Here is an 18,042-nt window from a genome sequence, read left to right on the forward strand (position 1 = left end):
AAAGACCTCTTGCTTTCTTCCTGGAGTGGATGCTTTGTCAAAAGCTTTTGTTGAGAAAAGCCAATCAATAAACAGGCTTCCAGACCCCGAGGTAAAACAACGTAGTAGAAAGTCACAGAAGAGGAGGTAGGACTAAAAGCATCAAGATATTTTCACAAGTTAACCTTAACTTTATTAAGAAAAGTAGAAAGAAGAGTTTATGGAAAGAACAGACACATTAAGGCAACGTGCCTTACATTTTCTACTTACAGGAAAGAAAAGAGTCTGTATGCCATAATCAACAAGCATTAGTCACTTACTATGTGGCAGGCACTGTTCAGTATTGCTGTAGCATCAGCATTAAAATGACCCCTGGGTTAAATAATCAACACTTTTTACCTTAGTGCTAGGATGTTTAGGAGAAACTTAAATGTTAATCAGAAACACCTGATGTAAATAACATCAAGGATATAAATCACATTTCCTTTTCTTTTAAGGGTGTCTGATACTACTGATGTACAGAAGTATGTTTACGAGTCATTTTTTGTTCTACATGTAATAAACATAGGTGTCTATGTGTATTGCTTTCCTAGAACACACCATGTTAATTTGGAAATTGTCACAGGACAAGATCCAATTAAGAAATTTGTTATGAACAAATATTTAACAGTTTTATTTCAAATAACTACTACTGAATAGCTAGGCAGTGGTAGAGAGTGAGAGGGTTTAAGACAGACAGCAAACTGATTTATTTTACCAGATATACAGTACACACAAAATGTAATAGTGGAAATCTCATAGGAAAGGTTGGGGATACAAGGGCTCCCCATATTTTCACAAAGTAGAAGAAGTATATAAAACCCTCTTCTGGAGAGAAGCTATATCCTCACTTGAAGTAGTGAATGACTCAACATCACTGAAGTATAGAAAAGGTAAATTCAGAAGTCATACAGATAAGCTTGCCTAGAGGTTGAAAATTCCCTATTATATAACAAAATACAAGGACATGAAAGTGGAATAGCCCACTGCTGTCATCTTGATTTAGGATTATGGGGCTATATTTGGAGTACAACTAGATCCATAGAAGTTACTTTCCTTGCATCCTGGCATATGAAGTTAGCATGTCATAATTATACTGATGGCATCAGAATTTGTTTCAAGAAGTAGAAATCTCTTCTGCCATGGCACCAATAAGCAACCAGGACATACTTCCCAAGAGCCATACATGCCCCACGCCCTCAGTATAGTTATTCTGCATTCTGGTACATGACTAGGAAACTCTTTAAAAATACACAAAGTGATTGTTGGTTGGTTTCCAATCCACTCACTGTTGCAGCCGCTGCTGCCTCTAGTCCCTGCTCGTTCTGGGTTGGGCTGACTGGGGCCTCCACAGGCTGCCCTTCCTGATAGTGAATGGAAAAGAAAGGAGGAGGAAAGAAAAAAAAAGGGGGGAGAGGGATAGATTGGTGGTGGTGAGGAAGGGAGTGATGGGAGACGAATGGAGGGTACATGAGAAGATGAAAGATGGTCAGAGAAGGGAGAGGGAGTGTCTTGTAACTGCACGGCTCTGCAACAGAGCAAAACAATCCAAAAGCTGTTTGAGAGTCATGCAATAAAAGCATTCCTGTTTCCCCAGGCACGCATCCTGAGTTAAACATAGTTATACAGTCAGAAATGAAAAACAATCAGATGTTCATTAGCAGTAAGTATACAAAGATATGTATGCTGCTTTAAAAATTTAAAAAAAAAATCAGCTCTGCTTCAAATAAAACCTTTTTCCCGGATGTTTTGGTCAGTGAAAGTATTACTGACTCATTTTAACAGACAGTGGTGCCTCAGCATTAGCCCTGTGGTTTCCCAGGCAAACCACAAAACTAAATTCACCCATTCTCCATGCCTATAGCCCCACTCTGGCTGATGTTTTTAGTTTTCATTGGCCACAGGCTGATAAGAGTAAATATAACACAAATACTTTCGGGGGGGGGGGGGGGCGGGGTGAGGAGGGGGAGAGAAATGGAGGGAAGATTTGGCTTCACTATTCCAGCCATTTAAAGCTGAACATAGAGCTCTGAGAAGCAGACACATATGCTATTATTTTTCAAGGTCATTAGACATATCAGAACATGTTATATAGAAGGCATTCTAGGCAATATCCTTGAATATAATTAAATTGTTCAGTTGCTGATCTTAAAAAACAAAAACCTAGTAGCTTTGAGAAGTACATTAAAATCAGTCACCCACCAAATGCTTCTTTCTCAAATACTGATGGCGAAGGATCAGTGGCTTAAACAGCAGCATCCATGGAACACACAGCATTGCCATCACCACCAGAAAGCACTGAACTCCTTGCTGCAGGAGAAAGAAAGAGGAACAAAACACATTACATGTAAATCCATGACGTCAAACACACAAATTTTCTAATCACAGCTCAAATGTTTTCTAAGAAAAATGCTGTTTTCTCATAGATGCATTGACAACATAGTCCAATTTCTTAGAACAACAGGAAGATGTGCAATGTGTTTTTAGTCAGTGTTCAGGCCATTTCCTAGGAAAACTTTAAACAAGCCCTGCGCTCTTCATCATCAGGAGCCACCAGGACCTTCACAAACTCAGCAGAGTTTCTGGATCTAGACCTGGATGAACAATTCAAGCCCAAACAGGATGCACTAAAACTGAGAGGGCAGAAGCCAGGTGGCGCCATAGTGCACAGAGCACCACGCCTGGAGTCATGAAGACTCATCAAGACTCATCTTCCTAAGTTCAAATCTGGCCTCAGACACTTATTAGCTGTGTGACCCCGAGCAAGTCACTCGACCCTGTTTGCTTCAATCTCCTCATCTGTAAAATGAGCTGGAGAAGGAAATGGCGAACCACTCCAGCATCTTTGCCAAGAAAACCCCAAATGGAGTCATGAAGAGTCAAACGAGATCGAAATGAATGAACAACAACAATCTCTAAGAACAGTCCAGGACTCCAAGTCAAAACCACAGAAATTCTAGGAGCATCAGACCTCCACAAGTGGCCTCACAGGTCAGACCCACGAGCCATAAAGTTTTCAAAAGACTCTCGACCTGTGTAGCAATTTGAAATTCACTACAAAGCTAAGGCCCTAGGAAGGTAACTACTCTGAAATGCCCCAAAAACTTAATTCTTATTATCTTTTTAAAAAATAATCGACTACAGTGGACAGAAATGCTACAACATCTTTTTCTTCTACTATACTTTAATTTTTCACTTGAAATAAACAGTGTCCTTCTCCATAGTGAAATAACTAGTTTTTGCAAAGTACAAGGTATGGTCTCTAAATGGAAGATACAGGAAGAGGGAAAGGAAAAAGAAGGGAATAAGCATTTATTAAGCACCTACCATATGCTAAGCACTTTTACTAATATTATCTCATTTACAAATATTCTCTCAGCCCTATGAGACAGGTGCTGTCATTAGCCCCATTTTTCAATTGAGGGAACTGATGCAAACAGAGGTTAAGTGACTTGTGAAGGTCACATAACCACTAAGTGTCTGGAGTGGGATTTGAAATCAGGTATTTCTGACTCCAGGCCTAGCACTCTGTCCACTGTATCACCTAGCTGCCTAGCTCTGAATGAGTGACAACTAATGCACAGATGCCTATGTCTAAAAACACCAGATCTTCTACTTACTGAATAAGTCAGAGTGACCTAGGTGCATTCTTGGGATGACCCACCTGCCCAGAATAAAGCATCTTATTACTGGAATCCGAGTAGGAGAAAAGGAACATGTTTATAAAATGGATCAGAAGGCTTGGGGCATCCTTAGAAGTATGAGCATCATAGGCTGTCCATTTGTAAAAAATGAGGATAACCAAGTAGCCAAACAACGAGGTTATGAAGATAATTTCAGGAATAAACTCAAGGTAGATATTCAGAGGCTTCTTGAAATAGCTGCAGAAGGAGAGACAAAAGATCAAGCTGAATAGATTATCTTACAGCAGTGTTACCCTTCTCTGGGCAAAAGTACCTCTGCACTATAGCCCTGGCTCTTCCCCAGGTTTGTCTTCACTACTATTAAGAAGCAGCAGAAAGAAACTTTGGTACTATAAGAACATTCCACAATCCAAGTTTAGCCCCACTCTCAAGCATCTTGAAAATAATTCTAAATTATGCTCCTCTCCCCACTCCCCCATTCACACTATACAAATGAGAAAGGGACTTTGAAGAGTCTACCCCTGGGTTGTGTAAAATAATCATGTGTAAACACATACCATATGCATATTGTGCAAACTAAAAGATTAATTTAAAAAGATTTGAAAGGTACTAAAAGTTGTAAATTCTTAGAGGAATGTAGGTTAATCTCATTCTGAAAAATGAAATTAAAGGAATAGGAAATCTGAGGAACAAAGGCCTGGTTAAATACTCCCTGAAATGTTGGCATTTTTCTAACCAAGTATGCCCCTTTATCAGAAACAGTAACTCACGTATGGTTGAGAAGGCTGAGAGTAACACCAAATATCATGTGGATTATACCAAGGATGACAGACATTTTCATCTTAAAAGAGTTGAGGAAGGTCAATTTATTGGTAGCAATGTTCCAAATCTGTCATATAAGGGAAAATACAAAAAAAAAAAAAAAAAGGTCAGAGATATTGGGTAGATGCAACAAGTTTCACCAGCAAAAGTATTGCAGATCTCTCTCTCATACACATACACACACACACGCACGCACTCCTTAAGCCCTGATTCATGTCACTTTCTTGCTAAAAATCTTCAATGGTTTCTTTATGATATATCAATTAAGTTCAAACTTTATCTCAAATGCAAGCCTCTTCATGGTCTGGCCTCATTATACCTGTCCAGTCTAAACTCTACAGTCCAAGGAGACTCCTTTCTGGACTGTTTATTCCATTTCCTTCATCTGAAATGTTATATCTATCCTCATCTGTACCTGGCTAAATACTATCCACCCACCAAGACCTAAGTCAAAATGCCACCTCTCGTATGAAACCTCTCCAATCACTCCATCTAGAAGTGATCTCTTCCTACCCTCAACTTATATACTGAACTTACTGCCATTCATACAGAATTAAAGACATTTTAAGAGAGGAGGATTCTGGGGAGATGGCAGAGTGGGTCATAAAATTCCAAGCTCTCAAGATTTTCCCCCACAAAAGAGTTAAAATAGCACCTTAGGGCAAACAAAGTTTGGGTGGAGACAAAGAAGAATACAGGCACAACCAGGATCTTCCTGAGAAGATCTGAAGAAAAATCTCAGGACCAGGTTTGGTCCCTGCAAGCAAGGGGTAAACACCTCTAGGCTAGTTTCCGTTTTAAAAACAAGCCACAGGCTGAGGCGGTAAGACGGCTTAAACAACTAGCTGCAAGCCCTGGAGTTCGCCGTTTTGAGAGGCTGCCTTAGCCCCAGCCACAAGAACTTTTCACCCCAGAATAGTGAGGGGAGTTGGGCGTTTGAGCTCAGGAAGATGGAGGGAACCTCTGCTGATGAGGAATGCCAGACCCAGCTACGCTTCGAAGAGCAGTGGAAGTGAGAAGGAACCAACACACGCTGGTGAGTGCAGAAGCACTGGGACAGAAAGCCCCTGGCTGTGGGCACTTATAGGAGGTTGGAGGTTTGATTTTGGTTCCAGGATAGGGGGGAGAACTGAAGATCTGAGGCAAGAGGCACCATTTCCCATACCCCAGGGCTAGAGGTGATTACAAAAATCAAGTTATTACCACAAAAAATGCACAGGCAAAGGAGAAAGAATCCAACCATAGAAACCTATTACAGGAACAGAGATGACATGCTCAGAGGAGGATATTGAAGTAAAGAAACTCCCAAAGAGTAACGTCAAATGGTCACCTGCCCAAAAAGAATTTATAGAAGATCTTAAAAAAGACTTTAAAAATCAAATGACAGAGATGGAGGAAAAACTAAAAACTAAAAATAATCCAAGAAAAACAAGAAGGTTATGAAAGGAAAGTCAACCAATTAGAAAAGGAGATCCAGAATATTGAGGAGGAAGATGACACCTTGAAAATTACAATTGGGCAAAGTGAAGCCAGTGAAATTGTAAGAGATCAAGAAATAAAATTGTCCTGAAACATCAGAACAAGGCAGGGAAGTAGAAATAGAAAAAAATCCACCAACATCAATAAAAAAATCCTATGAGGAAAACTCATAGGAATATCATAGTCAAATTCTAAAACCCCCAGCTCAAGGATAAAATATTAAAAGCATCAAGATTAAAACAATTTAAATATGATGGTGCCACAATTAGAATTACACAACACCTAGCAGTAGAGACATTAAAGGACTGCAGGTCTTGGAACTCAATATATTAAAGAGCAAAAGACCTGGGGCTCTGGCCAAAAATATCATACCCTGCAAATTTAAGTACAGGGTGTTCCTAAAGTCTGGACATATAGGAAATCTCATTAATGTCTCATTAACCATTTCACCCAAGACTCCATGTTGTTCAGCAATGAAGCTTTGTTTTATGTGAATGGTGAAGTTAACAGACAGAATACTGGTCACAAAGCAATCCACATTGGGTAGACCATTCCAAACAGCAAGGAGGGCAAAAAATTACGGTGTGGTGTGGTTTGTGGAAAGCTCATGTGTTGGGGCCATTTTTCTTCGATGAATATGTAACTGGTGAGACTTATCTCGCTATGTTGAGAGACCAGTTAATGCCCCCACTTTAAAGGCTAAGTGAAGGACTTCCTGAGTGGTTCCAACAGGATGGCACCCCTTGCCCATTTCGCCATGGTGGTAAGAGATTGGCTGAATGACAATTTCCCTAACTGGACTGGAAGACGTGGTCATGTGGAGTGGTCTCCTTGTTCACCAGACCTTAGCCTCCTTGACTTCTTTTCCTGGGGTATGCTAAAGGAGAAGGTTTACTCAATGAAAATCACAGATGCAACACACTTAATCAAACGCATCAAGAGTGAATGTGCTAAAATTGATGGCAATGTGGAGTTACTGCATCGAGTTCACGTGAATCTTGCAAGGTGCATCAACCTTTGCATCACAAATGATGGAAATCATATTGAAGATGTTATTTGTTAATATTCCAATTAAATAAAATGTTGTTGAAAATTTCATTCATTTCATTTCTTGAAAATATACATTTTTGCCTATGTGTCCAGGCTTTAGGAACACCCTGTATTATCTTGAATGGTAAAAAATGGACATTTGTAAAAAAATAAAATCCTGAACTTAAGATTCGACATACAAGAACCAAGAGAAACATAAGGTATATACCAAAGACTGACTATAAGGATTCATAAGGACAGACTGTTTACCTTTTATATAATGTAAAATGTAAAATGTATGTCTGAGATTCTTTTTAATAACTGGTGAGCTCATAAGAAGGAGGGCGGTAAACCTGACTCTGATATGAATTTAAAAAGTAAAACTTTTTAGAGACAGCTAAAAAGAATAACTATTTTATACAAATGAGGTGCAAGAGGAAGAAAGGAGACAGAGGAATTAGATGGGGGAGGAAGGCTGGTAGTTTTGGTAACCTACTTTGATTGGGAATGGGTTTAAAGGGGAATATACATATATATTTAGGAGAGTATAAAACTCTTCTAAATTTAGAAGAAATAAAATGGTAGGGGTATAGAAAGGAGGGAGAGGACAAGGGAGTGATTTTTAGAGGGGAGAATGAGGGAATAGGTAAAAGCGCGGTATAGATTCATGTGGATGAGAGGATAGGGGAGAGATTCTTGTAGGAGGGTAGGCAAGTAACAGGAGAGCAAGGTAGACAGTAGAAGTAAAGTAGAGGAATCAGGAGGGATAGGAAACAAGAGATATGCACAAATATAAAAACAAAGATCAGGAATAGAGTATGTTTGGGAAAGTATATGTCTGTATATGTATGCATATATGTATATGTGTACATATATATCTATAGCTATACAGAAACATCTAAACTTTATTGTAGCCTTCTGGAGTGGGGGGAGGGAAAAAAGAACAAAGTAAAAAAGTACACAGCAGGGAACAAAAGAAAACTCACAAGAAAGCAAGGAAATGATGGGCAATTCTCAACACAACATGTATTATTTATCATATAGACTTTCTTGAAATGAAAATCTATTGTTATATATTTTGAATCCTCTCTTACATTCTGCTATGCACATGACATGCTTTTTTTCTTGTTTCAATATTTAAGTTTATGATATATTTTGTTCCTTTCCTCTATTCTGTATTTGTGTTCTGGCCCTTGAATCTAAAATAAAATAAAATTTAAAAAAAAAGGCATTTTAAAAAATATTGTAGCTATTGGGTACAGATCTTTTTTCCAATGAGCTCATTCAAGGTAGGTAGGGCCGTGACCTGCAAATCCTTTTTTCCCCACAGAGTAAAAACAAGTAGGTAGATACCCAACAAACATCTACTAAATTAATTAAAACAAACAAACAAAAATATCTCTCTGCAAAGGCACTCTGCTTGGTACTAGAAATACAAAGATGAAAAATGGCATGATTTTTGCTCATGAGAAACAAAAAATCTAGTGCGATGGTGAGAAGGTTAAGACACACACATAAATAATGTAAGTTAAAATACAAGTGCCTAGGAGATATTAGAATAGGATAACAGAAGAGGGAGGGAAAATTCAGTTCTAGTTGGAAATGGGCTGTGCGGAGGAGCTGGCAATTAAGTGAAGCTGGAAGGAAGTGAAGAATTGCAAATACGCAAAGACGTAGGAAAAATCCATTTTAGGTATAGGATAAAAGATTAAGAATGCACCAACGTAGGCAAGGGCAGACTAAGGTCTGGCAACAGCAAGTAATCCAATTTGCCTGGAACATGGAGGGCCTGAAGGAGAGGGGTGTAAACTAAGACTAAAAAGGTAACTTGGAGCCACATTGACAAAGGCCTTGTATGTCAGTCAGGCTATGGTATTTGTACTTTATCATTCACCCAGTGGGAGGCCACTGAAAAGGTTTTTTAGAAGAAAAAGAACATGGTCAGTAACCTTTTTACTAGGAAGATTATTTTGGCAGCTGTGTGAAGGAGGTATAAAAGAGGGAAGAGACTGAAGTGGAGGAGACCATTTAGGAAGTTATGATACTAGTCACCTGCAGCTGAATGAAGCTAGAGAAAGTCAAACAATTGTGCTGCCTGAAACCACAACAATTTATGTTTTCTAATTTCAACTGGTTTCTCAGTGCAGTGAGGCAATCCTTTATTCCTCCCTAATTGTTATCTGACTCCATTCATGGCTGTTCTAAACCTTTTCCTCTCTATTCAAGGCTCCTACACACCTCCCCGACCCTTCACAGCTGAAGACCTTCCCTTGAACTTGATTGAGAAAATACAGAGTATTTATTAAAAACTTCCTCTTTCCCCTTCTTACATCTCCCCTCAGATGAAGAAGTAGCACTTCTCACCAACGCTAACCCCTACATGAAACTTGAATCCTATCCCCTCCTATCTTCTCTAGCAAATTGCCCATACTGTCATCCCCTCTATTTGATTCCTTTCCTGCTGCCTACAAACACCAAGTTTCCCTAATCCTTAAAAGGCTCAAGCTAACCCCTGTTACCCTTTCAAGCTACAGTCCTCCTAAGCTCAGCCAAACTCTTAAAAAGGATGTCTATTTTTATTGCCTCCTCATCCTTTTCTATCACTGTTCTCAACTCTTTGTAATATGACTTCTACTACTTAGTACTCAAATGAAAATTTGATTTGCAAAGTTATCAATGATTTCTTAATCACCGTATCTAATGGCCTTTTCTTAATTCTCTCCTTCATGACCTTTTGGCATCTGACACTCCATCCCCCTCTCCTTGTGGATACTCTCTTTTCTTTGGATCTCTGTCTCTCTCGGTTCTCCAATATGACCGGCTGCTCCTTTTCAGTCTCCTTTGCTGGGTCACCATCTATTATCATGTCTTCTCATTGTAGGTGAATCCCCAAGGTTCTGTTATGGGACCTTCTTAATTAAATGGCTACTTTCTATTGGTACCTGGGCCTTTGTGTCTACTGACAAATGACTCAAAATTCTATTGCAGTGACTATGCTAGGGGTCATTAAAATAATGGCCCATTACTGCTGGTGCTCTTAGAAAGTGATTTTGGGTGGTAGCTAAGATTTTTTTTTTTATAGATCTGTAATATAGAAGCATTGACTCTAATACAATTTTAGTTTTTACTATAGTAATTTGTGTTACATCCTATATCCCTAACAAACTGTAAGTTCCATGAAGGCAGGTAGTGTTGTACATAAAATTTCTATCTCCCCCAGGACCCAGCACAGTGCTCTGTATTCAGGAGGTATCTGTGTTTGATTTCTGATGAATTAAAAAAAGGATGCCAAATTCAATAAAACTGGAAAGAAGAGATCACTCTATTTAAATTCTTTATGATGAAAGGTCTTCAATGACACATTAAATGATAGTTTCTTTTCAGTCAACTATCCTTAAAAAGAAACTCTCCTTATCTAGCTTATGATTTAGTAGATCTGATCATCTTTTACTCAGTTCATTCACTAAGCATTTAGTAATGAATGTTTAGTAAGCATTTAGTAATGAATATATGTTAAGCATTGGGAATACAAAAATGAAAAACTAAACAGTTCCTGAGCTCAAGGAGCCTTTTATTGGGGGGAAATGGTACAGAGAAGTAAACACAAAATATATACCAAGTTCATGCAAAGTAATATTGGGAAGGAGAACACGAACCACTTTGGACCTAGTTGGGGGTCAGGAGGGAGTCTCAAGGAGAAAGTGGTACCTGGTCCGAACCTTGAAGAAAGCCAAAGGATCTGAGACAAAGATGAGGAAGGAGTACATTGTAGGCACAAGGGACAGTATGTACAATGGCACAAAGGGCAGGAATGGAATGGTAAGTTCATAGAACAGCAAGTGGGACATTATAGATGGAACAGTGTTATGAAGGGGAGTAATGTACAATAAATCTGGAAAGGTAGGCTGGAGACAGGCTTCAAAAGGATTTAAATGACAAGTTGAGGAGTTTCTATTTAAGTCCAGAGACAATAAGGAGTTTACTAGAGCGACATGAGCAGGGGAGTTTTGTGATCAGACCTGTGCTTAAGAATATTAATCTAATAGTTGTTAAATTAATAAGGACACTGCATCCTTTTTGGATTGGAGAACAGAGAAATTAAATGTAGGATGGCCAATGGGGGTGGAGGTTACTGGAATAGTCCAGGTGAGAGATAATAACTGCCCAAACTACAGTAGTAGCCATGTGATGAGAGAGACAGGAATGAAAGCAAAAGAGATTATAGACGTAGAACTATTCGAAAAGTTAAGAATGGAAATCCCAAGTTCCTCCAGAAAAGAGGCATTTTCACCCTAATGAAATCAGTTCAAAGAAGACTAAAACTTAACCATGGCTTAAGAAATGAGTTTTAAGACCTAGGCTGTGATTTCAATATCAGTTTTCCCTAGTTTACCACTGAGCCACCTCCATGAGGGTGTATTTCTAAGGGATAATTCTAAGAAGAAAATTTGAGGCCCTGTAGCTATAGTCAATTATGGCTTTGACCACTACCAACTGAACCTCCCTGGAAAAGTTTCAGGTCTCCAAAGATTCCACAATTAAGTTGTCTTTACTTTCTCTTAACCAAGGCTCAAGCAAAACAGAAAAAGGGACAAACATATAGGAAGAAAGAGCTCTCACCGGATCAATGCCAAAAGGGTAGGGTCCCTCGAATACACCTTTGATGGCAGGGTCTAACTGGAGAACAGGATTCCCTCGAAGCGTCTCTTCCCTAGTGAGTCAGGTTAAAAAAAATCACATTTACTGGTTTGGCTAAGAAAAAAAGACCTGGGTTAGAAACTGGCCTTGCAATAAAAAAACCAGAAACTTTTACTTGTTAGAAGAGGGAGAATAGTTATGGCTGGGGTGAGAAAGGGAAGAGGCAAATAGCTGAAATGAGCTGAGAGACAGGTAAAAAAAGAGGAAAGATACCTACAATGAATCAGAAATACCCCAAAGGAATGAATTCAAGGGTTCTTTTTTTTGACATTTTATTACTTTATGAAAAAACCAATGTGTTTCTGCTCCCTGACATTTTTGAGTCCTACCAAAATAATTCAGTTTGTCACATATGAGGACACTGCATCCTTTTTGAAGTAAGAAAACCTTTTTGCCAACTTAGCCATTCCCTAAAGAAAAACTAGTTCTGGGTTTTTTGTGGTACTCTTAACCAGTGTTGTCAAACTCAAATAGAAAAGGGGTCACTAAACCATATATAAAGATCCCTTTTGCCGCATTTTGACTTAGAAAACCATATACTAACATTATCTACATTCTACTGCATTTTTATTTTGCTAAATATTTCCCAATCATATTTTGATCTGGCTTGGGCTGCACTCGGGAGTGCACATTGCTCTAGGTCACCACCAGTTTTGAAAAGCAAAGCTGAGCATAGGAAAAGAAAAAGCTTTGATCTTTGGCTTCTCTAATAACTTACGTCCAATTAGACGCAAACATTGGCCTGACACTCCAGGATGACCCAAATATGTTAAATGCTTTGGAAAAGCAGTCATTGTAGATAAGTCCAGTGTAGATGGAGAACACACCCATAAGCAGAATGATGTACCGGCCATTAAACACAGTGCTGAACATCTGGCACATGGAAAGAAAGCAGAGCACAAGTATGTATTTATAGCATCTAGACTTGGTACAATATTGACAAATGTCTCTAAGAATATAGTATCCCAATCCTCCCATGTGTCCCATGATTCATTTTGGGTCAAGCAACTCAAAGGAAAGACCAATGCTAGCTACATGTTTACTTTCTCAAGTTGCAGCCTGTATGTGTCTAGTGTTAGTATAAACTTCTCCCGTTTATTTTCCTGACAAAGTCTATAAGGTGACCAAGAGGGTTATATTACTGATGAAAATTTAAGCAAAAGCTTCCCCCTTCCCCACCAGCGCAACTCCTGGTCTAATGAAAAGGTGACTTAGCTTTACCTCATTCTCATTCTTCTGGGAGAGGATTCGGCTCTCTCGAGTCACCATCCAGACAGCAAAGAGAGTCATCAAAATCCCATGGCCAAAGTCTCCAAACATGACGGCAAACAGGAAAGGGAAAGTGATGATGGTATAAGGAGCTATACAGGAACCAAAAGACAGAAAGTGGAGGGAAAAAGACTAAGTGTAGAAATCAGTAATAATGTTGATCTGTTGAATCCACTATGATCCTCTCTACATTTTGTTAATAACATAAAAAAAGCACCTACTATTCTAAGAAGTCTGAAATCAATTGTCAGCCTAGATAGTTATTGGGGAAAAACCTTCCCGGTGGGGTCTACCATCACAAAGTCAAAAAGCAGCTTTGACTTTAACTGTAAAGGAAGATGAAAAATAACAGCTCAGTTTAACACTTTCTCTGACTTCGGTGCCACCATTCCTAAGAACAGGGTCTGTTTTTTTTTTTTTCCCTATGGTACAGTTCTTATTTTTCAATAAATGATTCTGCTAGGAAGTGAGAGATGTCCCAGACCCAAGACAAGACTGGTTCTATTTTCAGGCTTGTGATTTAAGAATTTGAGGCTTTGAGAAATTCTTTCTCAAAGAACTACAAGGACATTCAGTTATTTTAACAGTAAGCCATATCTTGCCTAAAATATTATCAGCTGATTTTCTGCAATCTGGTTTGATTAAATTTGCTGCCATACCAGAAAAAAGGAGAGCCAGTAAGATTATCATAATCAGGAATCAACATTTTACTTGGAGTTGCCTCTGCTGGTGTTTTGCCAAAAGAAAGCTGAGTATTTCATAGCCATGAGGAAACATGTTAACAGTTCAATACAATAAGCTGTTCTAACTTCCTTATAAGATGCAAACAGTTCTTTGTATGAAGTCTAAAGTTTCATACACAAATCTGGGGCTGATAGTAGCTCCATGTGAGCCAAAATGGACAATAGCTCCAGTCTAACTGCCAACGGGGATATTATCTATTATCAAGAGATTCTGTCAGTTTATCTTGGCTGCTCAACAGTGAGTGAGATGTTTGTCCAGAAGTTCTCAAGGAAAAATGTCTAGGATATTACCTGGGTTGATCTCCCGGTATGTTCCAATGCCATAAGCATCTACCAAGTTCTGAAAGCCAGATGTAAACTTGTTGGTTTTGTTATACGTTGGGGGAGTCTGATTTGTCTGCATCCTGTTCAGAATTGAAGGCACTGTAGAGCCACTGTGCTCCTGTGAAACAGCAGGCATACAATGTTAGACTACTTTTCCAAGGCTTTGGGGGAAAATGGAACTAAATGCAAAACTCACGAGGAGAGATTTAAACTAGTTATCAGAAAGAATTTCTTTAAAATAAGTTACTTAATTCTAGTACTGGAGACTAAAGAAAGCTGTGGAATCAATCCTCCTGGGAAACACTCAAGTCTGACTATCTTTCCCACTCTCCATTTGTTACCACATCCCCGCCACCTCAAAATTTCTCTGAATCTTCTCTTCTTTTCCTCAATCGGTATTTTTCCCTTCCAAGATTAAATCTTCTACTTTTGCTCTTTCTCCCATTTCTGCTTATTTCTTTTAAGGCCTCAATCTATGAATGATTTTTTCTCTCTGTGGCATCTTTAATCCCTCCCTCTTCATCTGGTTCTTTTCGTCTCTGCTCTTTCTCCCCTGACCCTCTGATATACTTGAGCTATTCTACTTTATTTTTTCCTCTCACCATCAAATTTCTTAAATGAATAATTTATATTTGTTGTTTCCACTTCTTCACCACCACTCATTTTTTAATGCAGAATCAAAGAATTTCAAAGTCGGAAAGGGTGGACAACTAGTCTTACACATAAACAAAACAAATTCCAACTATAATACCTGACAAGTCATCATCCAGTCTCTGTCTGAAGACACCACAACTAGCCAAGGAAGCCTATTTTACTTTTTGATAATACTTGTTAGGAAGTTTTTCCTGACATCAAGTCTAAATTTGTCTAACTTCCTTCTGGTACAGGCTTCTGGAACCAAACAAAACAAATATGATCCCTGAACACAGCTATCATGTCCTCTCCTCCTCCCCTGCCCTCCAAATCTTTTCTTCTCCAGGTGAAACATACCCATTTCCTTCAACCAATTTTCATATGACATGGCCTCAAGGTCCTTCATCATGCTCCCACTTAACAACTGTATCCTTAAACTGCCCAGATGGAACATAAAGTGCTTTGTAATCTGGCTTCTCTTCTTACATCCACAAATATATATCCTCTCAAAGGTCAAAGAAATGACCAACTAATCACCCAACCCTTTTCTGTTCATTCATACTCCTTGACCTCTCTACTGATTAGGACAGTACTAACCACACCCTTCTTGGCTTCTGTGGTGCTATACCATCCTGCTTCTTCTCCTACCTCTGTAACCACTCCTTTTCTCTCCCATTGGATGGTTTTTCTTCCACTTTTGACACCTGAAATGTAGGTCTCCTCCAAGTTTCTACCCTCAATTTTCCTCCCTTTCTATAGGTTTTCCTTAGGACACCTCTGCTCTCACAGCTTCTACTATGCCCTCTATGGTATTAAGCCCCAGATGTACAGCTCTAGATCACATCTTCTCCTGAGATTCAGCATTCTGCAGATTATTTTTTAATTTTTCTTTTTTGGAGGCAATTGGGGTTAAGTTACTTGCCCAGGATCACACAGCTACTAAATGTCTGAGGCCACTCCTAAGTCCAGCTTCTCCCAGATTAATTTTTCAAACAGTAGATTACTATAGTCATTGACTACTGTGTCTTGTGTACCTAATCTATTCCACTGATCCATCACTCTATTTCTTAGCCAGTACCAAATAGTTTTGATGATTGCTGCTTTATAACACAGTTTTAGATCTGCTACAGCTAGGCCACCTTCCCTTGCATTTCTTTTCATTAATTCCCTTGATATTCTGGACCTTTTGTTCTTCCAAATGAATTTTGTTATTATTTCTTCTAGCTCTATAAAATAATTTTTTGGTAGTTTGACTGGTATGGCACTGAATAAATTAATTTAGCCTACCCATGAGCAACTGATATTTTTTCCAATTATTTAGATCTAACTTTATTTGTGTGAAAAGTGTTTTGTAGTTATGTTCCCAATTGTGTTCCTGGGTTTATCTTGGCAGGCAGACTCTCCAAAAATTTTATGTGTTGTCTACAGTTACTTTAAATGGAATTTCTCTATCTCTTGATGCTGGGCTTAGTTAGTAACATACTGAAATACTGATAATTTATGTGGGTTTATTTTATATCTTGCAACTTTGCTAAAGTTGTTAATTATTTCAAGTAGTTTTTTAGTTGATTCTCCAGGATTCTCTAAGTATGCCATCATATCATCTGCAAATAGTGTTAGTTTCGCTTCTTTGTGCCTATTCTAATTCCTTCAATTTCTTTTTCTATTATAGCTAAAGCTAACATTTCTACTACAATATTGAATAATAATGGTGATGGTGGACATCCTTGTTTTATCTTTGATATTAATGAAATGTTTCTAGTTTATCCCCATTACATATACTGCTTGCTTATGGTTTTAGATAGATGCTTACTTATCATTTTAAGGAAAACTCCATTGATTCCTATGCTCCCTAGTGTTTTTTAATAGGAATGGATGCTATATTTTTTCAAAAGCTTTTTCTGCATCTATTGAGATAATAATATTATTTCTGTTAATTTTGTTATTTATATGGTCAATTATAGTTTTCATAATATTGAATCAGCCCTGCATTTCTGGTACAAATCCCACCTGGTCATAGTGTATTATCCTCTTGATAAATTGCTGTAATTTCTTTGCTAATATTTTATTTAAAATTTTTGTATCTATATTCATTAGGGAAATTGGTCTATAATTTTCTTTCTCTGTTTTGGCTCTTCCTGATTTAGGTATAAGCACCATATTTACATCATAAAAAAAATTTGGTAGGATTCCTTCTTTGCCTATTTTTTCAAATAGTTTATATAGCACTGGAATTAATTGTTCTTTAAATGTTTGACTGAATTCACTTGTGAATCAATCTGGCCCTGGAGATTTTTCCTTAGGGAATTCATTCATGGCTTGTTCAATTTCTTTTTCTGAATTGAGGTTAAGTATTTTATTTCTTCTTCTGTTAATCTGAGCAATTTATATTTTTGTAAATATTCATCCATTTCACTTAGATTGTCAGATTTACTGGCACACAACTGGGCAAAATAGCTCCTAACTATTGTTTTAATTTCTTCTTCACTGGTGGTGAATTCACCCTTTTCATTTTTGATACTAGTAATTTGGTTTTCTTCTTTCTTTTTTTAAATCAAATTAACCAAAGGTTTACCTATTTTTTTTCATAAAACCAGCTCTTAGTTTCATTTATTAGTTCAATAGTTTTCTTAATTTCAATTTTACTAATCTCTCCTTTGATTTTCAGAATTTCTAATTTGGTATTTAATTTGAGATTTTTAATTTGCTCTTTTTCTAGCTTTTTTAGTTGCATGCCCAATTTATTGAACGCTTCTTTCTCTATTTTATTCCTGTGAACATTTAGAGATATAAAATTTCCCCTAAAAACGACTTTGGCTGTATCCTATAAGTTTTGGTATGTTGTCTCATTACTGTCGTTGTCTTGGATGAAGTTACTGTTTCTATGATTTGTTGTTTGACCCACTCATTCTTTAGGATTAGATTATTTAGTTTCCAAATAATTTTTAGTCTATCTTTCCATGGCACTTCATTACATGTAATTTTTATTACATCATGATCTGAACATGATACACTTAACATTTCTGCCTTTCTGCACTGGATTGTGAGGCTTTTATGCCCTAGTACATGGTCAGTTTTTGTGTAGGTGCCATATACCACTGAGAAAAAGGCATATTCCTTTCTATCCCCACTCAGTTTTCTCCAGAGGTCTACCAAATCTAACTTCTCTAAAATTCTATTCACCTCTTTAACTTCTTTCTTGTTTATTTTGTGGTTAGATTTATCTAGTTCTGAGAAGGGGAGTAGGGGAGCTAGTCCCCTACTAGCATAGTTTTGCTATTTATTTCTTCCTGTAACTCACTCCTCTAAGAATTTGGACGCTATACCACTTGGTGCATATATGCTTAGTATTGCTGTTACTTCATTGTCTATGGTACCTTTTA

At 37.9% G+C, this 18,042-nt stretch overlaps 1 protein-coding gene across 5 annotated transcripts in view; it reads right to left on the bottom strand.

The window, feature by feature from the left end:
* The window catches only part of ATP6V0A1 (ATPase H+ transporting V0 subunit a1), a 65,283-nt gene that overhangs the window by 15,864 nt on the left and 31,377 nt on the right, over positions 1 to 18,042 (bottom strand). For 4 of the 5 annotated variants that reach the window (XM_036758091.1, XM_036758089.1, XM_036758090.1 and 1 more), the window contains exons 11-17: positions 13,994 to 14,144; positions 12,912 to 13,051; positions 12,409 to 12,563; positions 11,613 to 11,703; positions 4,433 to 4,551; positions 3,683 to 3,899; positions 2,221 to 2,328 (exon numbers count right to left, since the gene is read on the bottom strand). In XM_036758091.1, the coding sequence (XP_036613986.1) occupies positions 2,221 to 2,328; positions 3,683 to 3,899; positions 4,433 to 4,551; positions 11,613 to 11,703; positions 12,409 to 12,563; positions 12,912 to 13,051; positions 13,994 to 14,144 (981 nt within the window). Of the gene's footprint in view, positions 1 to 1,307; positions 1,383 to 2,220; positions 2,329 to 3,682; positions 3,900 to 4,432; positions 4,552 to 11,612; positions 11,704 to 12,408; positions 12,564 to 12,911; positions 13,052 to 13,993; positions 14,145 to 18,042 lie in introns of all 5 variants that reach the window. The other variant, XM_036758092.1, reaches the window with a different exon arrangement.

This window comes from Trichosurus vulpecula, chromosome 4, assembly GCF_011100635.1.
Source record: "Trichosurus vulpecula isolate mTriVul1 chromosome 4, mTriVul1.pri, whole genome shotgun sequence".
Lineage (NCBI taxonomy): Eukaryota > Metazoa > Chordata > Mammalia > Diprotodontia > Phalangeridae > Trichosurus > Trichosurus vulpecula.